This window comes from Sycon ciliatum, chromosome 1 (genome assembly GCF_964019385.1).
Source record: "Sycon ciliatum chromosome 1, ocSycCili1.1, whole genome shotgun sequence".
NCBI classification, from domain to species: Eukaryota; Metazoa; Porifera; class Calcarea; order Leucosolenida; family Sycettidae; genus Sycon; species Sycon ciliatum.
The window spans coordinates 47456591-47483324 of NC_088643.1; the positions used below are offsets into that span (position 1 = coordinate 47456591).

At 47.4% G+C, this 26734-nt stretch overlaps 2 protein-coding genes across 2 annotated transcripts in view; both read left to right on the plus strand.

The window, feature by feature from the left end:
* Positions 1-116: 116 nt before the first annotated feature.
* On the plus strand, positions 117-12717 carry LOC135829693 (proton-coupled zinc antiporter SLC30A2-like). The gene is made up of 8 exons (XM_065342087.1): positions 117-863; positions 5350-5496; positions 6081-6234; positions 6575-6776; positions 8525-8630; positions 9184-9318; positions 11285-11376; positions 12023-12717. The coding sequence occupies exons 1-8, from the start codon at positions 479-481 to the stop codon at positions 12080-12082; spliced, it is 1281 nt and encodes a 426-aa protein (XP_065198159.1). The 5' UTR covers positions 117-478; the 3' UTR covers positions 12083-12717.
* Positions 12718-14574: 1857 nt separating this feature from the next.
* The window catches only part of LOC135829703 (rapamycin-insensitive companion of mTOR-like), a 40683-nt gene continuing 28523 nt past the window's right edge, over positions 14575-26734 (plus strand). Inside the window, exons 1-9 of the mRNA XM_065342098.1 lie at positions 14575-14777; positions 15719-15840; positions 18874-18935; positions 19906-20037; positions 20528-20591; positions 21239-21356; positions 25274-25347; positions 26147-26200; positions 26442-26537. Coding sequence (XP_065198170.1) covers positions 14759-14777; positions 15719-15840; positions 18874-18935; positions 19906-20037; positions 20528-20591; positions 21239-21356; positions 25274-25347; positions 26147-26200; positions 26442-26537 — 741 coding nt within the window. The 5' untranslated portion in view covers positions 14575-14758. The remainder of the gene's footprint in view (positions 14778-15718; positions 15841-18873; positions 18936-19905; positions 20038-20527; positions 20592-21238; positions 21357-25273; positions 25348-26146; positions 26201-26441; positions 26538-26734) is intronic.

Genomic DNA, 26734 nt, shown 5'->3' on the forward strand with positions numbered 1-26734 from the left:
GACCATGGTGACTCATACTCAACATCATCATGACGTTTGCAGATTCAGTACCACAGTCACGTCACATGACATCGGGACAAAACTACAAAACTTCGTTCCCGTTCGTTCCTACGTAGATCCTGCGTTCGTGTGCGTTGGAGCTTGAAAATTCTCTTTCACTTTTTTTTACTTTTTAGATTTTGAGAAGGAGAACGTCTTTTGATTTTTGATTATCTCTTGAGCTTGACTGTCTTGTTGCATTTAGCAACGTCAATGTTACTGGTAGCTTTTGTTGGTTCCTTAGGTTTTGACAGACGACCCTAGTTATAGTAAAGGAGGCCATATTATTCCCTTTCCAGTTGATACCGTCACTGCTTCAGGTAACAGTTCTCAAATCGCTGAATTTTCTGGTTGAGAGTTGCTGCAGTGCGAACGAACTCATTGATCATTACTGGTTGTAGTGTAGTGCCGTCCTTTCGGCTCCAGTTCTCGGTTGAAAATGGCAGGGATTGTTAGCTGTTCTAATGCTAGCAGTCCGTCGCACCCTGGCTTAGAGGAGAGCCTGGAGCGCTCACTGTCAGATTCAGAAGTCACGCCGTTGTTGAGTGCGAGAGGGTCGAGCGCTGAGTATATTTCCTCGTCATTGATCAACGGAGCTAGAGCATTGCAGTCTGTCGGTGACGGAACTAATGAAGAGGTGGAGATTGCTGCACCCAGTCGCCTCATGAGACCCGTGTCAGTAGCTACAACTTCTAGTGTTGATGGACTGCATTGCCATCCCGACGGAGATGATGCAGCGCGCATTGCCAGCGTAAAGTCAGCAAGGAGAAAACTCATGATTGCGTCCGCCTTCTGTTTGCTGTTCACCGTGTCGGAGGCTGCAGGTAAAGTAACAGTCACTGCATCAATTTAGGCGTCCCTTTGCACTGTGCGAGCATTGAAGAAAGTTACACTTGCACTAGTACTGGTAGTTGCAGTTGAACTTCAATGCTGCTAGTCTTCTGGTGTGTGTTACCGAGTTGAATGGTATTGATGAGATGAGGTTGTGATACCTCCTCCTATCACCTATTCCGCATCTACTAGTAACTCATGGAAGTAATGGCATAAGTATTTGTACCCGGCTTGATAATGCCGAGTAGAAATCACAACAGACTGGGTCACTGTACAGTAAAACCTGTCAAGGCGACCACTCTGATAAGGCTACCACCCGCCCTACATTTGTAGGCTAGAGGACCACAAAATCCAGGATCAAAGGGTATCACTTCCACTTGATAGTGGGTACCACCTGTGCACCAGGACCTTTAAGATCTGTGAGCCGTCGGCTTAGACAGGTTTCACTGTACATATTATACAGTACTGCCGGGCGCCAAAGAACTGGGGGTCAGGGTTCTAGCCTAGCCCGTTTTTATTTTCAGCGAACGCAGCAGTTTCGTTCTTTTTCGATGGTACAGTCTTACATGCACATTTATGCAGAGTTATACGTCTGAGTGTACATTATAGTGTACATTACGGTTTCCGTTCTTATCTGCAAAAATCCAGCCTAGACCGTTTTTAACCTTTTGAGCACGACGCTACCTGAATGCCTCCCCACGGCAACACCTGCAAAAGTGGCGTTTTTCCTATGAAAGTACTACCTGTTCAAGGATCGATAACTTTACCTTCCCTTGGACGAATTCCACGATCTTGAGCTTCCTGGAAAGGTCTTGAGACGAGGAGCAAACTAGTTCCAAACTCAGCTCGGAGCGAAACTAAACGCCCATGCTACAGTCTGGCAAACTTCACCCACGCGCTCGACAGACTTGAGCACGGGCAAGAGACCAAATCCTCAGCTGCCATTTCGCCCTCCTTGCTCGTATCGAGCTCAAATTTTTTTTGAGGACTCCCGAGATCCGCCACCATCATTTGAATCTAGTTTCCATGGCAGCAGGCAGCGCAAAAATGATCGAAAATGATCGAAAATGCAAAATACGCGTTCTGCAGATCGCGCAAAAAATTCTCTTTGAATTTGCCGTGTCGAGTCGCATATCTCAACAACCCGGGGTCGTATCGCTTCGGCGATTGTTTCTATCACAAGCTGAGAGTTTTCTCTTCCAGATACATACTTCGATCGTGAGAATCGACCAAGAATTGACTGAGTTACGATAGTTTGAAAGCACGCGATCCAGACAAATCGCGTATATGCGCGATGTACACTCAGGACGTAATATTACATCCTCCGTGGTGCAGTGGTATTCTGAATGACGTATTATTACGTCCTTCGTGCTGAACAGGTTAAAAATTGGTGAAATTCTAGCTTGGCCGTTCTTCGGCGCCCGTCAGTACTATAGACATCACGCTGCGATTTTGGCCTACTCCACTTACTTTGTACTGCTTAGGGAGGACAAATTACTAGTACAGTGTGGTAGTACTGTATTGTCATTTGGGTACTAGCCAAGAGTGCATTGTGAAAATTAATGGTAGGGCTAAATTTTTAATATGCAGTGTAATGTAAATGTACCAGGCTGCTGTGTCCAGAGGCACGGCGGGGCTGTGGCATTACTTTAACCTTAGCTGGTGTGGGGAGTGCCCGAAAGTTGATGGTGTCACTATATGCCGCCACACTATGTAAGTTCTTAAGTGTTCAGTGCAGTCTCTTACCAGCAATCCTCCATGTAGCGCACTCCATGATGAGCATAGCCAGTACTCTGCAGACTGCTGGTGCAGAGTGGTGGATTCCTGACACTGACGGTGGCTTATGCTGGCTCTGTAGAATTACCGTAAAAGTCCGTAAATAAGTACGTATTTACTTTCGAATTTAGTGACCACACCCGTACTAACTTTCGGGCGGGTACTGACTTTCGGGCGCGGACTAACTTTCGGACCCGACTTGTGTGTAGTGGAGAAGTCATTTTCATGTCGATGTACATGCTACATGCTGCATGTGTTCACCATGCCGGTACTTATTTCGGGCAGTATGTTTATCTGGCTTGACTTGACTTCAACAGACAGAGCCAAAAGAATGAAGGGGGTATTTCTTTCGGGCAGGTACTTATTTACGGACTTTTACGGTATACTATTATAGACTATAGAATAGTACAATAGAATAGCTGGCAGGCATAGTGGGGGATGGTCTAAGACCATGATTGAGAAACAGAGGGTACCAGGTTCAAGTCCTGCTTGGAAGCGGAAGGATTTTTCCATCCGTGCTGCGACCCACAGTTAATTGGGAACTCGTGGCCTGGCACGAGGAGAACATGGATGCAGTGAATGGGAGTTTCGGTCTTCGACCACTTTCTGGTGAGCTGATCTACTCACCTCCCACCGTTTTAGGAGCTGCATCTGATCCTTGAGGGGTGATGGCGTTCCTACGGATGCGGAAAACTCGGTTTCCAGCCGAGTCTCACGCGAACCGTGAAATACTAATAGTACAAGCTACACTGTGCGACTAGGAATGTAACAAATTATACATGGATTGAACTACCGAGCCACGGCGGCTCGGTATATTGTGTGCCTCCACGATTAATAATTTGAAACTAGGACGGAGGCAGAAAATATTACAAAAAAATGTCTAATATACGCATGCATCTACGCAAGAGTCACCACCAGCCAATTAGGACATGTGTCAAAGTATTGAACGTTTTCGTTCCCTTCTTGTCAAAATACTCAGGTTTCAGCAACACAGCAGAAGCAGACAAAGTCCACCGTGACGAAAGCAATATGCACTATAGAGGACTAGACTGTGCGACTAGGAATGTAACAAATTATAGTTGGATCGAACTACCGAGCCACGGCGGCTCGGTATACTTTCGTCACGGTGGACTTTGTCTGCTTTTGCTGTGTTGCTGAAACCTGAGTATTTTGACAAGAAGAGAACGAAAACGTTCAATACTTTGACACATGTCCTAATTGGCTGGTGGTGACTCTTGCGTAGATGCATGCGTATATTAGACATTTTTGTAATATTTTCTGCCTCCGTCCTAGTTTCAAATTATTAATCGTGGAGGCACATAATATACCGAGCCGCCGTGGCTCGGTAGTTCGATCCAACTATAATTTGTTACATTCCTAGTCGCACAGTCTAGTCCTCTATAGTGCATATTGCTTTCGTCACGGTGGACTTTGTCTGCGTCTGCTGTGTTGCTGAAACCTGAGTATTTTGACAAGAAGGGAACGAAAACATTCAATACCTTGACACATGTCCTAATTGGCTGGTGGTGACTCTTGCGTAGATGCATGCGTATATTAGACATTTTTGTAATATTTTCTGCCTCCGTCCTAGTTTCAAAGTACAAGCTACGTTGCTATTTATGTGCGAAAAGTGCTCGATACCGCGAGGGTAGAGCCAAATGCCACAAGTCAGCAATGGAACAAGTCTATTTATTTGCTGTTACTCTCAGTTTCATGGTTGTCTGAAGATTGGTGAATAACCGTGATACTTAAGAGTAACAGCAGATACTGTCAAGCGTGAAATTTTCGCGGCATTTTTAGTTCGCGTTTTCAGAATCCGGACAGGTTTGCGAGGTTTTAATTTTGCGATTGCAGAAAGGCATTCTTGCTACACCTGTGGCATTCTTGCTAAACCTTTCATGGATCTCCTTTTCGCGCTGTCTAAATTTCGCGATTTCCACACGGTCGCGAATTTCGCAGAAATTAGACCATCGCAATAATTTCACGGTTCACAGTAAACGAGAGAGCTTGGAAGCTCAGGGCCCTACGCTATGCTTTTTTGCCTAGCTCATCATGCATGTTATTAGAACTGATGGAACTTTCTCTTTGGCCCCAACTTCGTTGCGGTCTTATAGTGTTTTACGTCGACCATGATGGCTACAATACCCAACCATACCACAACGAACTGATCAGCTACATCATTGTATTGCAAAAAGTTTCCATCTGTTCGAATAACATGCATGATGAGCTAGGCAAAAAAGCATAGCGTAGGGCTCTGAGCGAAATAAATAAACTTTCTCTTTGCATTCGAGGGTAATACGACACCGTTTTAAGACATAACCTGGGATTCGAACCCGCACTATCGTCCTGCATGCATTCCCCCGATACACTTCGCGTACATACTCATTCTTCCAAGTTCTTCAATTTATAATCTTGCATTTGACAGTCCTATTTGAATGCTAGTATTGTGGCCAGCTGTCTTTAATGGTACGGGACAGGTACGGGATAGCGCCAGGCATGCCGATGGCGCAAACAAACACGGAATTAAAGCTGTGTGGATCCTGGCTAGCGCCAGACGTTACTGAAATAACGTCTTTTGCATAGCTACGGGAATAAATAGCCTTGTTCCATTCCTGCCTTGTGTAGACTATTATGATAGTACATTTATCTGTGATGGAATCATGTACGTTTGTGCTTTGTTGCATTTCTGTTTTGCTGATCCAGGTGGTCTGATATCCGGCAGTCTAGCACTACTTACTGACGCTGCACACATGCTGTCTGACTTTGCTAGCTTCCTCATTTCATTGTTTGCCATCTGGGTAGCCCAGAAGCCTGCCACGAAGTCAATGTCATTTGGTTTTTACCGTGCAGGTACGCACCAGTTTGACCTGGTCAATAGAATACATAATTATACAATCATGTCCTTTGCTCTTCTGCCTGGAGTTCCTGAATTGTATCCCTGCGCGTGTCATTCTGTGTCTGTAAATTTGTTGTTACATGAAGCGAAACATCCGTCTTTTAGCTTATTCTTCGAGTGATGGGACTTGGCACATGTTCGGTACTCCGGAAGTGCAAGTCCCAAACAACTGCACTCGTGCGTACCGCACTGTATTCAAGTACTGATCGATTCGTTGCCTGCTCACTCCTCTGCGTCGTCATTGTTAGAAGCTTGTTGAAAAGCATGTGCAAGTATCTGCAACTGACAGCGGTGTCCTACCTCCTGAATACCACAGTCCAAAGAGCCAGGCACTACAAACACTATGTTGAGTCGGCAGTGTGCCTCTGCTTTATTTACGAGGCTGAATTTCACTTGTGACCATTGTGGCTTTTGCTAAATCTCCTTGGGCAATTTGCTACTGTACTTGCAGTGTTGTTTACAGTGTGTGTGTGTGTGTGTGTGTGTGTGCGCGCGCGTGTGTGTGTGTGTGGACTGCTGTTTTGCTTGGCATGTACAGAGGTCGTGGGTGCGTTGACATCTGTTTTCATCATTTGGATTCTCACCGGCGTCCTAGTTTACAAAGCCATTGAGCGTGTCCAGACTGGTGAACATAATATAAATGCGAAGGTCATGCTCATCACTTCTGGATTCGGTGTTGCAGTCAATATTTTGTGAGTTAATTCGCTTGGGACATGGGTGTTGGCAAATTCAACATCGTTTCTGTTTGTTACAGTTGCTGTGTTTGCTGGTCAACTGAGGGTATGAGTACGAGCATGGCGGTCTATTCAGCATCGTTTCTGTTTGTTGCTGTGTTTGCTGGTCAATTGAGGGTATGAGTACGAGCATGGCTGTGTATTCAGCATCGTTTCTGTTTGTTGCTGTGTTTTCTGGTCAACTGAGGGTATGCGCATGAGCATGGCTGGCGATACACGATTATACTTCAAAAAAGTATTTTGAATTGTGTGTTGCCGTTTTGTCTCTTCTCTTTGCCAACTATTTTCCCTTTGACAGACTTGGCTGCATTCTTCATCAGAGTGGAAGTGGGCACCTGCACTCGCATGGTGGTTCCAGTCATGGCCACAGTCATGGCTCTAGTAATAGCTCTGATGGCGGTGAAGAGAACATTAATGTCCGTGCTGCATTCATTCATGTGATTGGTGACATGGTACAGAGCGTTGGTGTTCTGATTGCAGCCTACATCATCTATTATTACGTAAGTATTAGTCAGTTGGTTCCTTGTACCAACTTTGATGTCGATGTGTGTTCCCGTGTGGCTGCTTGTGTTGGTGCATGGATTGTTGTACATATTTTCTCTTCTATAGTAGCGATGTCAGAGTGCCGTGCCACGTGACCTCCGCGCTTGTCGCTGGATTCCCTAGCAACCAGCTGAAATGATGGCACAAAAGGCCAGTACGGCAGAATGCCAGTCGCGGCCAGAGCGTGCAGTACTTGGCACGCGGGATATTCAAATGTGACCTGAAGACGTCAGTGACAAGCTTGGTCGTGACTATTGCCACGAAAATAGAAGATGAACTTTCGTATCCGCGTTTGTGCGGGCGCGCTGCGCCTACGGAGCTGGGAGTATGGCCGCCGACAAGTTAGCGTATGTTCAGTCGCCTTTTTCATCTCTTGCGCTGCCTGATACAGGTTTGATTTTAGTTCCATCGTGTTCCCCATCGTCCAATTTAGTTTGCTGCCAAGTTTCACCGGCGTATCACGCCGCGCACCAGACTTGTAGTATTTTTCGCGACAGGTACTCCATTGCTGGATACACCGCCATCATGAGTGTTCGTCCAGCAAAGGGACCGGCGGTGAAGATGTTTTGTCGAGTCTTGGACTCAAGGAGGAGCAGCTATTGCAGGATAAGCCCCTGCCTAGCATGATCGGAAACGTTTCAAATGCATTGGTGTTAGAACTGATGAAGTTCAAAGCGGACCACCACCAGGATCATAATCTACTTGTCGAACTCTTCTTGTCTTGGAGAATGGCCAAATCACAACTCATACTTCAGCTACTCTTCAACAGTCTTCTTGAATTTCTCCAACAGTTTGCAGCAGCAACAAAAAAAAAACAGTACAGCTTCGGTATGTACATTTTGTACAGTGCGCAAGATTATTCATGAGCCGCGATCCCTGTTGTCAAGACCGATTTTGTGCCGTGGTGAGATCTGGTTTGTGTACAGTGAGGCATGGTGCTTTTCGACAATGGCGGCGCTTACCCCGCGCACTCTAAACTGGAATAAGTCCACTATATTTGCTCCGATTTGCTTCAAACTTTGCCAGTATACTCTACTTGTCTTCAGGAATCGGATGGTATTACAATATTTGCCCGATTCTCAAAACAGAAATTTACCCTGACATCGCTATCTACAGTAGTAACCACAGATCTCCATTACTAGCACATGTCCAGGGCATATTGAAATATTCCTGGGCTAGCTCAGTCTCTATCGTATGCGCTGTGCTTGTAATCTAAGCGCTGTAATAAGTGTGGTACTGATACATTAATTTTAGTAGAGAAATACGGGTGTATAATGTAGTCGTTAGTTTGTCCTGTGTCCTGGCCCATAGCCATTGGGCTTACGGACCAGAATGCAGTGCGATGCTGGCAGTGTGTGGATTGGTGCGCGCGCGCGTGTGTGTGTGTGTGCGTGTCCTGTGGGCCTAATTCCAAAATAATAAAATCTGCACCTGGCGCATAAGCTGCAGACTAGCGGCTTCAATGTTTTCCTTACAGGCTAAAGAAATTGGTGCATGTAGCCCAAAATGAAGCAAAAGTAGCTTGGGGCAACTGGGAAATATTTCTGTTTTAATACTGTAGAGTCCTAAAGAAGGTCAAAAGCCGTGTTAACCCTGCATAGGTCTTCTAGTTTACAGTACCCGCCACGTGCTATGTGTTATCACCAGCCATGTAGTGCCAAGTTTACATACAATGCATTGTGAACTGTTGTATGTCCTCATGCAGCCTCAGTACTCCATTGTCGATCCCATCTGCACGTTTCTCTTCTCCGGCTTGGTGCTTCTCACAACACTCTCCGTCTTCCGTGATGGCATTCATGTGCTTATGGAAGGTAAGGCATATGCTGATGACATGTTGTGTTCTTGGTGCTGCCTTAGGGGCAATTAGGGCGCATTCTGACGAATGGGGAAGACGCGGCAGGTGGGAAAGTTTTCCTTGGGGTGTGCAGACTCCACTGTGGCCACTTCATCTTTCACACAAATATACACCACTACCCGAAAACGGTCTCTCCGCTGCGAATTCTTCCGAATAAAATAAATAAATTCTATCCAAATTTTCGGGCCAATCCCACCTTCAGGAAAAATGTCATTTTCTTTTGAAGAATTCGTAGCCGAGAGACTGTTTTTGGGTAGTAGTGTATAATTGTGTCAAAGGTGGGAAACTTGTCATGACAAGACGGTCGCGTGCCGTTTCCAGATCGTGCCCACGACAGTTGGTCTCGCGTTTGACCTAGATGTATACGCTGAGCTGATGCCGGTGTCGGTGGAAAGTGTACTGGTCAGAACTCTGCTATGCTGTTTAGGAAGAGGTTATGTATGGGCCATTCGTATTCTGTACGCTATGCTCACTGTGCTCGCTCTGTTTGCTTGATTGACTGTGTGCAGGGAGTCCAAAGAATATTTCCTACAGCGCTGTGAAATCTGATTTGGAGGCGATAGAAGGAGTAATGATGGCTCACAGTCTGCACATGTGGTGTCTGACGATGGGCAAGTCTGCCCTTGCTGTTCACCTTGTAGTTGGTGAGTGATTTTTTGTCACTGCAGTGGTGGCATGCAGTCTAGTGAATTCACTAGGCACTAGTATACATGTACATGCAAGAGTATAATTATACTGTAAAACCGGAAAGTCTAACGACCAAAAAGTTAAACGTTTTTGTAATTTTGGCATGATTACGTGCAGAAAGTTTAACGATGGCTACTTGGCCACCCATCTGTATGCGCATCTTTACACAGACATCTTGCGATAACGTATTTTTCAAATAACGAAAAAGAATTGGTCGTTAAAACGTTAGACTTTGTGACTCGTTAGACTTTCCGGTTTTACAGTAACCTCCCAAGAGTGTGCAACTCTGCATATGGGGTCTCTGACGTCGAAAGCTCACATCGCGTGTCTCGGGTACGTTTCGCACTACGTACAAACGAAGAATAGCGTGCGTGCAATCCGAATATCTGCCATGATCATGATGATCAAGCTGAGGATTTGCATACGCGCAGTGAGTTTCTGTCAGAGAGTGCTTTTTTATTACTCCTCTGCTCGCTAAAAACGGGCTGGCAGCGTACAACTGCGACACTACGCCACGTGATGTGAGTTTTCGCCGCCGGCGAATCCCATGGAAAGGGTATCATGAGTCGCACACTCTGGGGGGGGGGGGGGGGGGTTATATACTCTTGGTACATGTAGGTGACAAGGGCCATTGGGAATGAGTCTTGTTTTTGGTTGAGGACATGTACTTTAAAATCCTGCCAGAGCCCCGCGCCATGTCAAACTCATCGTTGGGTGGGGCAGTTGGGACATCGCTCTACGCTTCTGTAGAACACATCCCTGCGCTGCTTGCGTCCTGCTTTTCCAGTGTATACATGTAGATGCTGCACGGCATTCAGACTGTAGGAGACCGTAGTACAGATCGGTACGCACAAAACACACTGATCCCACTTCTGCCACCTGTGCACTACGGAGAAAGTTACACTCAAGGTTCGTTCTTGGTATTTCCATGATATTCACTTTTTTCTCCTGGAACATGTCAGTTATGAAAATGAATACCCTCACCCCTACCTCCGCAACGTCCACAGGTTCCATGTATCAGGGCTCCGAAGAGTGTACCAGCATTTATTCGAGGTTTTGGAGCTTCATTGGTGCCCATATAGCAAAGCCATCAATGCCAATGCTTTTCTCGCTTTGCAAACCAGAGGCAAATCTGCCTGTTTGTTACGTAAGATAGCCGCTGTGTTGGCTCCGTTGTCAGTCTGATGTGCGAATAAAATTCAGGGAGGAAAAGAGAATTCATATTCGAGGCTGTGCCTGAAACTAAGGGCACACCGACCAACGGTCAAGCTGTGTGAACTATTGTAAACTTGCAAGCGGTTCTGCATGGCAGTACGGCATCGTAGGGCTGGGGGGGGGGGGGGGGGGCTTAGGAGAGATCGGGTGCTCTGGTCGGATTTTACGATACTTGGAGTTGTGTTGGAAAGACAGCAAGCCCACCCGGCAGACTTAGTTTCTGGTTTGATTACCTATGCGTACTTGTGTTGCATACTGCAAGTAGAGCCCTTTGTCTAGTGGCTGGCAGGAGGAATCAGGCTTCTACACATACCCATGCGAATTTAGTTCGTTGTACCAGTACAGTTGTAGCCAGTGAAATCCATCCTCGGGCATAAAATCAGCCTTCAGGGCCATGTTCAGTGCACAACCCGGTGGTGGTGGTGTTTGTAGTGCTAGCACCGAGCAGCCATGGACCTCCTGTTCTATTTTCACCGGGTTGAAGCTCACTTGCCGCCGCAGCAGCAGCTGTAGGTATACAGTTTGCACGGGCGTGTCGGTTTGGTCGCTGTTCCTGTGCTAAATGGACAGTAACCTGTAAACTTATTCGCCCCGCATGTTAGTGTTTGTTTTATCTGTGTACTTACTAGTAACTAGTATGTGTGCCTCTGTGTACACGCTGAGACGTCTACCCTCTCTCTTTCTCTTTCTCCCCGCGTTGATTTGCAGAGCCCGGCAGGAGTGCACTGCAGCAAGAAGTGCTGGAGAAGGCACAGAACATAGCACGCAATAAGTACAACATGATACACACAACTGTTCAGGTTAGTTGGCAGCTTGCTTTGACTGACTACTGGTGCACTCTAACTCTCCTGGTCCGAATCCTGTCAGCAAGCGAACAGTCTCTAAGCCATGTGGTATACTGTAATTGACTCTATTGTGTGTCACGCCCAAGTTGAACATGCTGCAGCCAAGTGTGTCTACATGATTATATCCATGTAGACACACACCCCCCTTGCATGTGATTTCCAAGTTACAGTACATGCGAACGGGGTCTGGTCCTGCTTAGGCCGACGGGAGTTTGCGTGTAACAGAAAACATCCCGATGGGCTAATACTGGCACCGGCTTTCCTTCCGGGCCTCTCTTGTGGCAGGATTGTGTCTTCGGTTGGTACAGTTGTTGTCTCTACTAAGTTATGCTGTGAGATATGCCGGTACTGCTATTTTGTGGTGATCGGGAAACCATGGGGTTTAGAAGAATCCGCGAGTGGTTCAGTGTTTGGAAATGCTCAGTGCTATACTGCACCATACTGTAATCATGGAGTCACCTACACTACAGCCTAATGTATGCAGCCGTGAGGGAAAAATGCCGAACGTTCATGCATTTGAATTTTACCACTGTACGAGTATCACTTTTTGCCTTCAGCACTTTTTCCCTATTCTACTTGTGCAACGGTGTGTATGCATTAGGTTGAGGTGTACCATCGTGACATGGACAGTTGTAGGCTTTGCCAAGACCCAAAGGACTAAATGCGTCTGCTGCATTATTGGAATTGGTGGCTGCACGGCGACTAGTGCCTTTCCACCGACGGCAGTCAGGTACCTGCCACGTGCAGCCAGCTGGACAATCCTATTTCGCTTGACTACGCTGCTTGCTCTCCTTATCATCCACGCTGCTAATGGTTTGGTGTTGACTTTTGAAGTACGTATTTGTTTTGGATCCGTTCTAAGCACACTTGCTCTGCCGTGTGCACATACACACAATTACTACTGTTCATATTGCCTGATTTACTGAGAAAATACATAGCCTTCTTTTCTGGTGCTGGCACCGATCATTGTTGTGAAAAAGTGAACATTTTTAGCAATTCACCAGTTGAAAATGCCATTGTTTTAATCTCTGCTTTTAGTCACACTGGTAATCCGCGTCTGGTCTACCGTTTGCATCGCTTTTTAGTTTTTACACCCCATAGATTTTAGGCTCGATGTGAGAAGCAAATTGTTTGTTGGTGCAATCTACTCGTTCAGCAGCTCCCTTGATGTTTTTTACTCACTCGTTTCTTTCACTTTGTCACATCACTAGATGTTTTTGTGGGCATTCCTTTAATCGTCTTGTTTGTTTTTTTCTCTCATGAGAGTGCATCCGGAAAGTCAATTCTTGAGAAGCAGTTTGCGTGTATATTGCAAATCAAAAATTAATTGTACAGTCAAATCTGCCGTTAGCGACCTCTGCTGTAGGCGACCATCTACCGTTAGCGACCGATTTTCCGTGCACCGACGGTTTCACATACAAACTGATCTGTCCAGAGCGACCATCTGCTGTGCGCGGCCAGCGACCACGATTTCATGCACGGTGGCTGCATTCAAATCTGCTGTAAGCGACCGCGACCCAGGTTCAGTAATGTGCGAAACTGTACTTGCCAGTGCGCTGTCAACTGCAAAGTGTGAAAATGCGCTGTCTTGCAAGTGCGATCGACTGGCGCCTGGCCTGTACTGAGGCTGTGCTGTAGCTCTCAAGTCCAGGCAGTGTCGATCTACTGCCGTGTCGCATACGCGTACGGGTATGGTCGTCGTTGAATATCCAATAAAATGATATTAAAAATCACATTATCCTCGTCGATTTGAGTACATGGAAGAATATACCTGGTATGCCGGATTTACCATACATCTGCCGTAAGAGACCATCTGCCGTAAGCGACCGCTTTTTCTTGCACCAAGGGGCGGTCGCTTACGACAGATTTGACTGTAGCTGTGTACGTGTGTGTGTGCGTGCACGCGCGCTCACGTGTGTGTGTGTGTGTGTGTGTGTGTGTGTGTGTGTGTGTGTGTGTGTGTACATGCCCCGACCTGTCGGAAGGCTACCTTCTTGCTGAAGCATTTGGAAGTTGACTAGTTTTGGCTCCATAATGCAGTGTGTTGTTACTACCGATATAAGTCTAATGACAAGTATTACCGTAAAGTCGCGGATAAAAGCCGGGCTTGCATACAAGCACATCGCGCATAGAAGCCTGAAAATCAAACAGGTCAAATGCATATAAGCCTGTCGTGCGTAGAAGCCTGCTTCTATGCATTCGCGGATCGGGTAGGTCAAGAGTGCATGCGCTATGTACGGTGCATAGTAAAACTGCCGCCATACCGGTAGTCAGTGGTAGATCTATGCGTGTTGCGCGTAGAAGCCTGGCTTCTATGTGCATACAAGCCTGGCAAAAATATCAGTGGTGCATATAAGCATGGTTTGCATACAAGCCTGGTTTGCATTAAAGCCTGATGCAGAAAGCGGCTTATGTGCTTATAAGCCCGGCTTTTATCCGCGACTTTACAGTACTTTCATGGCTGGTATATCTAGTGCATTTTGGCATTGCGTGCTTCTCTCATGACGGGCGTATATGGTGGTACATGGTGTGTGTGTGTGTGTGCGTGCGCATGTGTACGTGTGTGTGTGTGTGTGTGTGTGTGTGTGTGTGTGTGTGTGTGTGTGTGTGTGTGTGTGTGTGTGTGTGTGTGTGTGTGTGTGCGTGTGTGTGTGCGTGTCACGGGGGGGGGGTTAAAGTACAGGTGATGATGATAGGGAGTCGCGGGGCAGTACTACAAAGAACTCTTGCTAATAATTATTATAACAATAATATTATAAGCAGGAGCTTCAGACTGTAGATTGCGTACATCATTCTGCATACTCTTGTCAACGTTGAGTAGTGTCACTCACCGTGTCATGGCTGCAAACACTACTAGTACTAGTAACAGACAGTCGTACCGGTAAGTCATTGCAAGGGCTATCAAGTCACGTACAGCATCATGGTATGCATCTTCTACATAATATCTCTGGGAAGGTGTTGACTGTTGTGCACGCTCAGCTGACAAACTGACAAGTGCACGATATCGATTGTATGAAACTATGACTTTTTGTACAGCTTTTGCGTAGGTCTGATCTGAGTCTGAAAACTTTGTAGACTGTAGATAATGATTATGTTACTATGTAGATCTACACCATCGATGCATCATTGTCATGCATTGGCATCAATCACCTTTTACTTCGAGTCTTCATACGTAGTCGCTATTTCCACTTGTCGGTTGCGGATTCACCTGTTTTGTACGCTTGTAAAGTTGTAGTTGTTCTGTTGTAGCTAGTAGTTGTAGGAGGCAAAGTCTGCTAGTCAGTGTTGGATGGAGTGACTTCATGACTCGGCTCCTTTCTGCAAGGCTCCCTTCAGGATGGCCACGGCCGAGCATGGTGAGCTATTGACCGCTTTACCGGTTCTCCTCCATAGTTGTTATTCCTGTGAAAACAGTTGCATGTTTTGTCATCGGAATATTTTCCCAGAAACATTGTAGGACATAGGCGATGCATGCACGGTGACAATAGCATTGCGTATTGATGTAGGTTGTTTCTCGCCAACGTCATGTCAGGTCATTACCAACTTTTATTCAGGATAGTAGTGCATCTCCCCAGGAAATTTCCTGTGGTTACTAATATCTGGATATCATGCAATGCTGTTATTTTGTCCCTATTTTCCTAAACTCGGTTAGATTTTACTGTAAAAATCAGCAGAGCTTTCATTCAGCCTTGTTAATTTTATACAACAACAAAAAAGAAAATGACCATGTCCGTTCGCGAGGGGACTCCCGACGGCCGTGAACACCCAGTAAAACCATTACAAGCCTAGACTGAACTTAAGTTACATGACAATAGCACCGAGGACGTATCATAATGATCCTGTTTCATTCCTAAGCGTATGATGAAGCAATCACGCCACGCAAGAAGGCAGCATTCATTTGCCCAACATTTGCTGAGTGACTGAATGTTGTCTTCTTGCGTGGAGCGACCGCGTCATCGGATGCTTACATTTAGTCACGAATGCCCTCCGCTTTACGATCGAGTTTCATTTCATTTGTTTACATTTACGTTTTATTCCAAGCAGCTGGCAGTCCATAGCTGGGAGCAGCCAACAGTCACTTGTGCAAGGACTGTAAGGGTTCTCTCATGTAGCCAACTATGGCTGTTTGAAGGAGACGGCTGGCTGCATTGCCTGTAAACACTATGCCCACACTAATGGATAATGATATTTCAAGTGCATGTTGTGTGCTTGTGTGTGCACGTTGTGTGTGTGTGTGTGCATGTGTGTTTACTTGTCTGCTGTGGATATTCTCGTCTGTGCTGGCAACCCGGAGCAGCAAGTGGAAACCCGTTTGATGTGGTGCGCCGAGTTGGCCAGCTACTGCGCGAGATAGCGGCCACGGAGGGCCAGTCTGGCAAAGCGGTGCAGAAAGTCCGCTATCTCAATGACTTGGCAAAGGTAAGCAGATACTCCGAAAAATAACGATAGTATACGTGTCATGTTGTTGTTGTATTCTCTTATTTCAATTCACTTAAAGCACAGGCAGTACTGCCTTCTCAGTTCTCACCAGAGATTGGCTCTCTGATTCCTACCAAAAATGAAAGTAGTACAGACCTTCGTGTAAGAAAATCCAGGGGAGTGAACAATCACTCTCGCTATCCTCTCAAGGAGAGTGGTGGGAGAGCAGTCCCCAGCACCCTCTCCCCCCCCCCCCCCAAAAAATCGCTCACCTCATCTACCCAAGGCGAGCACAAATCACAATACGAGTTTTTCAACATCTTGCCATACCCCAATCGGATTCAATACCCAATAGGTGCCAAATTCATTCCGGAAAATTGCCGTACGCCCTACAAATGGAAGTTGTTCGGACCACAACTTCAGTTTCCCTTCATCAATTTTGCAATGAATCTCAGGCATTCTGGCAAGAGGAACACACCAGTGGGATTTTCACCAGCTGGAGTGCTACTGCAGTGGCACTATAGGGGAGTATAGCCCTGGGAAGACACGCGCAACGGGAAATTGAGACAATTTGCTAAGATCCATGGTATTTTTGTAGTATTCATGGTAGAGCGCTCCTTTCTTTTGTAGCTGACCGCTAAAGTCCTTTGCCTGACGTTACACAGGTCTATGCATGCCCGGACTGTCGACATGATCGTCACGCAACAGCGGGAACTCCTTTATGTCAAAATCATAATGATTGCCACCCAAGTGCGGAAGTGAGAATTTGCAACGGGACGTAAAATACCTTACGAGTGCCGTAACTCCACTATTCGACCCAGGATTGACTTCAGATTTGTTGCAGCCGACAGCTGAGAACTTTCTAATGCGAATAAACCTTTCGATTACTCAATTCCGTTCAGGGAAAGCCGAGTTCCGAAATATTTGAGTGTTTGCAGAATGCACGTCATAGTGATGCGGATACGCGCTCGAAATTCTCAAGGCGCGCGACGAAAAGTGCGCCCAAAATGAAAATAAGGAGAGCGAAGGCGCGCGAGAGCGATCGCTCTCCTTTTACCAGAGGGTCTCTAGTATACCATATTTACCAACGATACATGTACATAATAAGAAATTGACCAACTCGACTGGGCTATTGTGCTGGATAATACTTGAAATGCATTGTCGCATGAATCTTGGATGCGGCCTTGTGACACAGAACGATATTTACATAAATGTTTAATTCCCGTAGCTACAGTCAACTTCGCTAATAACGACTCCGGATATAACAACAATTCGCGAATAACGACATAATTTTCATGCCAAGAGCAAAGTCCCATCCAACTGTGACACATATAATGGGACTTCGGGTATAACGACACTTCGCGAATAAGGACACTTTTCTGATGCCCCGCCGAGTGTCGTTATAAGCGAAGTTGACTGTATGCAAAAGACGTTACTTTCGTGACATCTGGCGCTAGCCAGGGTCCACACAGCTTTAATTCCGTGGGTTTTTTTTGTGCCGTCGGCATGCCTGGCGCTATCCCGTACCTTCCCGTACCGTACCATCAAAGACAGCTAGCTGGCCACAATATTCAAATAGGGCTTTCAAATGCAAGATCATAACGTGAAGCAACTAATACTTGGAAGAATGAGTATGAATGCGAAGTGTATCGGGGAATGCATGCAGGGCGATAGTGCGGGTTCGAATCCCAGGTTATGTCTTGAAAAATAGGAGAAATGAAAAATTTATAACATCCCTATGCTTTTTTTGCCTAGATCATCAAGGTGGCAGACTGTGTCGTATTACCCTCGAATGCAAAGAGAAAGTTTGATGTAGCCAATCAATGAAAAAAAACCATTTCCATCAGTTCTAATAACATGCACGAAAAAAGCATAGCGTAGGGCCCTGAGCTTCCAAGCTCTCTCCCTCAGACCCTGCGCTTGAATTCATCTTTGCGCACAACGAGGCGAACATCAGGAAGCAACTCATTTCACAGAATGGCACCTCGGAAGCGAATGGACAACCGTCCCGCAGTCCCGGGAAGGAAAGGGAGGCGCAGAAGTTGCGTCATCTGTCCACGGGTAGCTCTGCGTTCGTGGTCGACCAGATCGGGGGCAATAGGCGTGTGGGATGACGAAAACAGTGGACTGGTGAGAGTGTGAAGACAACAGAAGACGAAGACAAGGACTTTCTGACGGCAGAGCTGCTCAATGGTGGATAAGTTATCCAGGATAACCGAAGTCTCTCGCGCAGGGGCTGGGTGGCAACGGGGTTATGCAATCACAAGACTGCGTGGATGCCAGCCTTCGCTGATCTCTCAAGCCGTATGAGGACTGCAGCAGTGAGAGAGGGGTAGAAGGAGTTTTGCAACGTAGCACAGTTTCACCTGGATCATGGCAAGGTACCACGTCCGCCAAGCCTGAAGACTCAGTGCATCCGGCCATGCTGCCACAGCTGGCTCGCTGCCTTCCGAGCGTGGCTACAGAGGTGTTGGATGTGGGAACGCCAGTTCAGGTCGTCGTTGATGGTAACACCAAGGTACCTTGCTGAGGACACGGTGGAAAGTTCATCCCCATTACAGCGGACGAGGCGAAGCGGGTTTGGCTCCAAGTTTGACTCTAGTTTCTCCCAGTATGCGACAGGTTCTGATGGGGGAACTGGGCATTTTGTTCACTGCTCCCCGGTATGTACATGAGAGACAAGGAAAATATCTCCGTATCAAAGTATGAGCCGAGTCACATTACATTAGCTCAAATGAACATGTCCAATGGAATTGTTTGAGGAGAAACATGTATCGGGTGCTGGGAACCGGGCATTTTGTTCATATTGCCCATTTCCTGTGCATAAACACTGCCCTAGTGACTTTTAAACAAACAGGGTTTGTACTTTAGCAGGGTTGCACTTCCTAAATGTGCCGTTCACACTCTAAGCAGAGCAAAAATCCTTTTGGATTCTGGCGCCGCGCGTTGCTGGCCATTGATGAGCACTCAGTTCAGCAGCATTGGCAGCGTCGTAACGTATTGATGGCTCTACATGTCTTTCTTTGTGTTCAGGGCCTACGAGACAATGACATTGCCTTGGCCAAACTTCTGAACCCGTTGTCTGCACTGAGATGGTATGTACATGCATTCATGTGGTGATGCCAACATGGGTTGTGGAGTTCTCCACAACATGTCATGTTGTTGTGGTATTTGCATATAGTGGTGTGTGTCACACGGCATTGCGCGGCTCGCAGTGTTTTCTTTTCTATACTCGCGTTCCTTCTTTGCTGTTTTCTAGTCCAGAAGAGAGCGGTTTTGCAATGTAGTGTGTTAAAAGTGAGAAAATTACTTTTATTATTACAGCTGTACATGTACTGATGATTACCTTGCTCTCTAGCTCCACTGTACTGTGTTTTCACGTGCCACCTCACACTGTCAAGTCAATATACGGAGTATATTGCCCACACTCATTGCTCGTGGTGCTATGGATGTTGCGTTTCTCTCTCTCTCTCTCTCTCTCTCTCTCTCTCTCTCTCTCTCTCTCTTCTCTCTCTCTCTCTCTCTCTCTCTCTCTCTCTCTCTCTCTCTCTCTCTCTCTCTCTCTCTCTCCCTCCCTCCCTCCCTCCCTCCCTCCTCCCTCCCTCCCTCCCTCCCTCCCTCCCTCCCCTCCCTCCCTCCCTCCCTCCCTCCCTCCCTCCCTCCCTCCCTCCCTCCCTCCCTCCCTCCCTCCCTCCCTCCCTCCCTCCCTCCTCCCTCCCTCCCTCCTCCCTCCCTCCCTCCCTCCCTCCCTCCCTCCCTCCCTCCCTCCCTCCCTCCTCCCTCCCTCCCTCCCTCCCTCCTCCCTCCCTCCCTCCTCCCTCCCTCCCTCCCTCCCTCCCTCCCTCCCTCCCTCCCTCCCTCCCTCCCTCCCTCCCTCCTCCCTCCCTCCCTCCCTCCCTCCCTCCCTCCCTCCCTCCCTCCCTCCCTCCCTCCCTCCCTCCCTCCCTCCCTCTCTCTCTCTCTCTCTCTCTCTCTCTCTCTCTCTCTCTCTCTCTCTCTCTCTCTCTCTCTCTCTCTCTCTCTCTCTCTCTCTCTCTCTCTCTCTCTCTCTCTCTCTCTCTCTAGCCTGTGCATTCCGATTGTGAATGCGAACGGTGCAGCCCGTGCAGCTGCGTTGCGTGCACTGCGCTACTTGATGGTGACACAGGAACTGCACGATGCTGTGCTAGACATCAAGCTGGACATCTTCATTGTTAGGTACAGTACCGACCCGTGTGACTGACCAGTACATGTACTAGTACAGTATGACTGTGTATGTTGTTGCTGGCTTGTGTTAACCCACTGGCTCCTGCGTGTACACAATTTTTGACCGTATTCTGTCGATGATGTTATCCTTCCGTAACTCAATCAAACGTTGCCCTACAATGTGCTGTGAAAAAAATCAGAGTATGTAGTCTGTAGCCAAAGTCTTAAGCTTTCCAGTGGTGTTATCACACTTGCAATAGCAACAGTGCTTGGTAAGATATTGCTCTCAAAATCTTGGTTACAGCACTGTTCTCCCTGGGAGCGTGTTTAGCATGTAAAGTGTGTGTGTGTGTGGGGGGGGGGGGGGGGTAGATGATGTTGCTGCAGCCACTCAATTTCCCCCTGTCGTTTCAAGTGCCAGTCATCGAAACCTGCTGAGTCAGTATGATACTTATGTGCTATTGGGCATTGTTTTGCCTCTGACCTGTTCATTACGCTGCAGGTCACTGGACCAAGATGTGACCAAAGAAGCTGAGCGCTTGCAGGCTATCAAACTGATTCGCACGGTAAGCGACAGAGAAAAGCGTCAAGGTGCATGCATATGTGTGTTTGTGTGTGCTCTTCATTGTTTGTGTAGCCCATAACCAGTCAATCTGTCAGTACACAGCCGTCGAACCCGGTTTAGCAGGGGACAACAATTTGTGATGATGAGGAAGACTCTAGAAAATTGTAGAGTGCAGCCCTGTGCTTTAGTTCCTTGAGCCAGAATCCGCATGTTGACACTAGCCGGCACATGAGAAATTGTGTAAAACTACTGGCTTCCTGTGGTATTGTATGTCCCCCGATAGGCTCATTGTGGGCGATGATCGTAGACAAAACATTCCGGGTTTAGTGTACGGAGGAAGTAAACAGCTCAGTGTCCTTTACAAGGTCTAACCTAGGCAACTGTTCCATTCTCACACGGTGTTGGGTGTTGTTGAACACACTGGCATTGCCCGATGCTCCGTGGGCTATGTTCAATGGGCACGGTTTCTAGGTGTACATGTACTAGTTGTATGAAAGTACAGTGTAGTTGAATCGCATTGGTCGGGTTGCGCGTTCGTGTAGCATTGTGTGCCTATGCAATCACTAATTTGCATGCTCACACGTTTGCGTATGGTGTGTGTGTGCTTGTGTGTATTGCACATGCCGTTTGCTTGTTTCCCCGTTGTAGATGATGTTGCTGCAGCCACTCAATTTCCCCCTGTCGTTTGGCCGCGCCGTTGTGTCTATTGCCGAGAGCACGCAGGACAGCCTGTGTCAGTCGGCGCTATCCATACTGTGTGAACTAGGTATGGTCACATGTCATGTTGCACTGTGCATAATTGGAAAGGCTTCCTGTCTGAAGCCTTTCCATACTGGTACTCGATGTTCCAGTTTTGTGACACGAGAATGGCACGAGAATTAGTGTACCGCTGAGTGTACCGCTATACACGTGGTCGACACGTAGTCGACACGTTGTTGATACTTTTTTGACACGTGACCCCATCAACGGTCTGCTTTGTGCCAATGTCACTCGGTAAACGCCGATGTCGCGTACGACAAAGACGACTATCCCGTACGCGAAATAGTTGAGAACTGCATGACGTGGACCTGACGGCAAGGACAACTGCGAGAAGGCCCCTTTCGGTACCCCTGACGGGAAGGAGAACTGCAGAAGTCGACGAAGTCGAACGAGGAGGCCCCTTTTCCGTACCCCATACTGCAAAGTGCCATTGATGGATACCTTTTGCACCTGGAACGACCCCTTAAACGCTGTCGCGGCGACTATCCCGTACGCGAAATAGTTGAGAACTGCTGACGTGGACCTTTTGCACCTGGAACGGCCCCGTAAACGCTGTCGTGTCGGCGGAGTGAATGTGCAGGGTACTAGGGTGAAAAGAATTGCTGCAAAGACGTCCGCTCTCTAGGCCTTTGGAGACATCGTGGGAACTCCTTCCGGTACTATACAAACTGCTGACGTGGCCGTGGACATGTACATCAGTGGAGAATCATGGTGGGACTTCATGTACATGGATACATGGTGGGAATTCCTTCCGGCACCCCCGTACCGCAAAGCCAACGGTGGGGAAGGAGAAGTGCAGACGTGCAGGAAGACGAACGAGGAGGAACCAGGACGAGCGAGCAATGGCAGGACTAGCTGGACCGTAAGTAATAGCTGAATTGTGCATGATAACTTGACACCCATGCGGCACTCGCCACTTGCCACTGCATATTTCTTGTCCACTAACAATGTCTCCCCTCTGCCCCCTCTGTGTCTACGGCCCTGTTTCTGAATTGGCCCGATGAATCGAATGTCTTCCGCAACTGGAACGGCCCCGTGAACGCTGTCGCGTCGGCGACTGAATGTGCAGGAGGGAAAATATTGCTGCGAAGACGTCTCCTCCAGACGACGGTAAGGCACCCCATTGGTATGTTGCCAGTGTGTGCCAGGGTGACGCGCGATGGTGAATGAGGAATGATGAAGGGTACGGTGGGACTGTAGACCTGTTACCTTCTACTAACACGTTATCAGGTGGAGAGTGTCTTGTACTCACGTTATCAGGTCGAGAGCGTATTGTAGTCACTCTCTCTATTCCTGTACTTCATTACGTTTAAGGTGTACGTATAACTTCTCAAAAAAAATGTAATGGTCCACAGTCGTGTCGGAAGGGTACGGTGGGACTGTAGACATGTTACCTTCTAACACGTTATCAGGTGGAGAGTGTCTTGTACTCACGTTATCACTATATCAGGTCGAGAGCGTATTGTAGTCACTCTCTCTATTCCTGTACTTCATTACGTTTCAGGTGTACGTATAACTTTTCCAAAAAATTTAATGGTTCACGTCTTCAGATAGAGAGCGTATTGCACCCACTAGTACTGTCTAGTCTCTGTAGTGCATTGAGATTTTGTTGATCGAACATGAAATGGATACACAGACAACGCCAGGCCAAGTACATGGCGAGATGTCGCCAGAAGAACGTCTTCAGGTAGAGAGCGTATTGCACCCACTGTCTAGTCGATTTTGTGGATCGCACATGAAATGGATACACAGACAAAGCAGGCCAAGTACATGAGAGAGTGGACGATGTGCAGATCGACACGGCCTGCGGGTACTTCATTAAAGTTACCCGTGACATAACTAGGATAAAAGTTAATCACTGCAAAAACATTGCCAAGTATGTGAGCACTTTGGACTTGACAGAAGAGTGCACGGGCGACGTTGACAAAACATACCGCGGTGACTGTCACTATCATGACAGCAGGGCACATCGCACGCAGCATCGCAGATCATGTCGAATTGCGCATCATAATATTGCAAAATTGCTCCTGTGCATGCAAGTGGATTTCATTGCACTTCTCAGTTTGGGAAATGCTCGATTATGACAATTCTCCGTGTGAGTGCACTAGCCCTGAACAGACATGTAGGTGAACCGTTTGTGGTGTCTCATAGCCTACCTCACGACCTTCTGCTTTCTTTCTTCATCACTTGTATCTTGCAGGTATATCATCCCGTGACGACCACATTGAAGTCTGAATTTGAAGTGTGAAGATGCTTCAGCAACCACATCGTACTTTTCCATTGCTTTCATTGTGCTTCTACTGTGCATGTGTGTAACTTGTGGGGTAAACATGTGATGACATTGTATGCTGGCGACACGGTCAGATGTTCATGCGTCTAACGTACACCTGCATGTTATGCATTGAAAAGGGTTTGCCACTTGCGATCCTGGGACGAGTATCAGGTCCGCTTTGTCCTGTGTGGGCTGTATCAGATTGCTGTTCACTTCTCTATCTGTTGGATATGTGACTTTCTGCAAGTTTCTGGTGTATGATGGCCACGTCCTTGCTTGTCACTTTGTATGATATTACATTCTGTATTCGCTGCTTCCATGGCATGGTCTGCAAACTGCAATCCTTGGGCAAATGTCATTTTTGCAATGTTGTGCTATGTTGTGCTATGTTGTGCTTTGGCCGTCAGCTTGTCTACACGCTGTAGTTGAATTATTTTTGTTTCACAACTGACTTCCTCAAGTACGGTGGCCACTGCTTTGAATGGCATTATACATGAACAATTTCCTGTTTGTGTCGTGTGCATGTGCGTATGTGTGCGTGGCCACGTGTGTGTGCCGTGTGCATACACATGTTTGTGTATCTGTGTGCGGGGTAGCGAGGCGGGGAGGGCTGGTATGTATCACTGTGTTATTGCAGTCGCATGGCTACATACAGTACATCGCGCGCGCGTGGTCATCATGTTTACCTTCGGGGTTGGGGTGGGGAGGGAACGGAAAAAGAGCTGAAATTATCCATATAAAAATCGCTCTGTGAGCGGTTCTGAAAAACCTTTACTGGTACTGCCCTGTCGTAAAAGTAAGAAATTAGAACTGGCCCATTGTCCCCCCAAATGCGAACTGATCCACCTAAATCGCGAATGACGGGACCCGAACGCACCAGTAGCACGAGGTTCCTACCTGTGGATGCAGATGGGGACGTTGGTCCGGACCATAGGCCATGTTTTGTACTAGCGGTAAGCTTCCCTATCAAAATAATAAATTCTACTACTACTACTGGTGTTACCCTATGATAATTGCCGTGATCCTGTGCCCTCCCGACCTCGTGCTACTGGTGCGTTCGGGTCCCGTCATTCGCGATTTAGGTGGATCAGTTCGCATTTGGGGGGACAATGGGCCAGTTCTAATTTCTTACTTTTACGACAGGGCAGTACCAGTAAAGGTTTTTCAGAACCGCTCACAGAGCGATTTTTATATGGATAATTATATTATAGAGGATATGCAATGATGTCAAATCCGCCTTACTTGGCCTCTCCTCATTGACGTGTCTGAAGTCCTATGTGGGTATAGTGCTTTGGCGGGCTTCCGAAAGAACTGTAATTTTAAATTCTGACCGTTTCGGCAGTACGCTATGGTAGACTTTCATCTACCGCGTTAGCACTGCGGTACGTATCGCTTGAGATGTGTTCCTCGCCATTATCCTCCATTGCAGCAACCGTGTACTTTGGACACGACCAGGATTTTTAAATTACTAATCCACCGGGCTTTGAATGCTAGATCCATAGTGCCGGGCATGTCAGGGTTGTAAACGTTCGAAGGCATCTGTGAGGTTCTACTCTATGTAGGCGAAACACAATGCAAAGATCTCTGTACTCACACCCAGGGCTCTGATGCAATGCTCATGATGTCCTCGTCTTGTTGCCGTTGCGTTGTAGCTGTGCTCAATCCCCGGATGGCGTCAATGTGTGGTGGCATTCGGGCCATCCACATAGGAATAGTCGCCAATCACGTGAGTGTTCATCATCCTCGATACTATACTTACTTCTGCTAATTGATTAGTGATGCTGGTTACTATACTTGTTGGCATCTAGCGCCTGCTCTCTGAGCTGGATGGCTTTGCCTTGGTCGTCTGACTGAGAAGTGCTTGGCACTGCTTGCACACTGCACAGTACATGCACTGTTGAAACCAATTTGGATTACCATGGTGATGTAGTTTCTCCCCACGGTTGGCTGCTTGCCAGAGTGATACTTGAGTGTATATGACTGTGTAGGCAAGCTGCCTATGAATGAATAATGTATTATGTACCCTCATACATTCATAGTACATGCATTCGGGTTGCATGGTATTATCTGCATTTGTACTACAGCTGTACTGCTAGCTGGAATACATGTACATGTACTCCAAAGCAGCTGAACATATTTTTTTAGCTGAAGCTCTCCTCGTTTACATGCATGCTGTGTCCAGTTTTTAGAGGCAATGCCCACGCGATGTCAGATCCTGGAAATTAATGTAGTTTGTGACATGTGCGCGTGCACGCGTGCGTGCGCGTATGTGTGTGTGTGTGTGTGTGTGTGTGTGTGTGTGTGTGTGTGTATGTGTGTGTGTGTGTGCGTGCGTGCGTGCGTGCGTGCGTGCGTGCGTGCGTGCGTGCGTGCGTGCGTGCGTGCGTGCGTGCGTGCGTGCGTGGGTGTGTGTGTGTGTGCGTGTGTATGTGTGTGTGGGGGGGGGAGGGGGGTATGTATGTGCGTGTATGTGTGGTTTTGCGTCTGCATGTGTGTGTGCTAAATGTTGTTTGCCTTTTTCGCAGAACAATGTAATGCTGCAGCGTTTACAGAAGACATATGGGACTTCCATTCCGATGGTACGGTTTCAGTATTAATTTTGCTGAACGAATGTATGTGTGTGCGTGCGTGCAGGAAGTATGGACATGCTAAATTGGCTAAATTCTGTTAGCTGTTTTATGGCTGTGTCTGACTGCACGTTCTTTGTAAGTGTAACATTAATCCAGTGATGTGTGTGTGTGTATGCACGTGTGCATGTGTGCACGTGTGCATGTGTGCATGTGTGCACGTGTGCATGTGCATGCGTGACTGTGTTGGTAGGCGGCACCACTCAATGAATTCATGACGTTGACCCTACTGCGCCTCTACAACACTCCTGAAACACGCCGCTATCTGCGTCAGGACATCGAAATCGAGGTAGAGATCTGTGTGCTTTTGCGTACAAGTACATGCGTGTGGATGTGCATGTCTGGACGTGCATGTCTGGCGTTGGCTGCGCTCACGTGTATGGATGTGTGTATGCATTTGCATATGCATAATTTGCATGTGCACACATACGGATGAATAGGGATGAATAATTGCATTGTGTGGGTGTGTGTGTGGGGGGGGGGGGG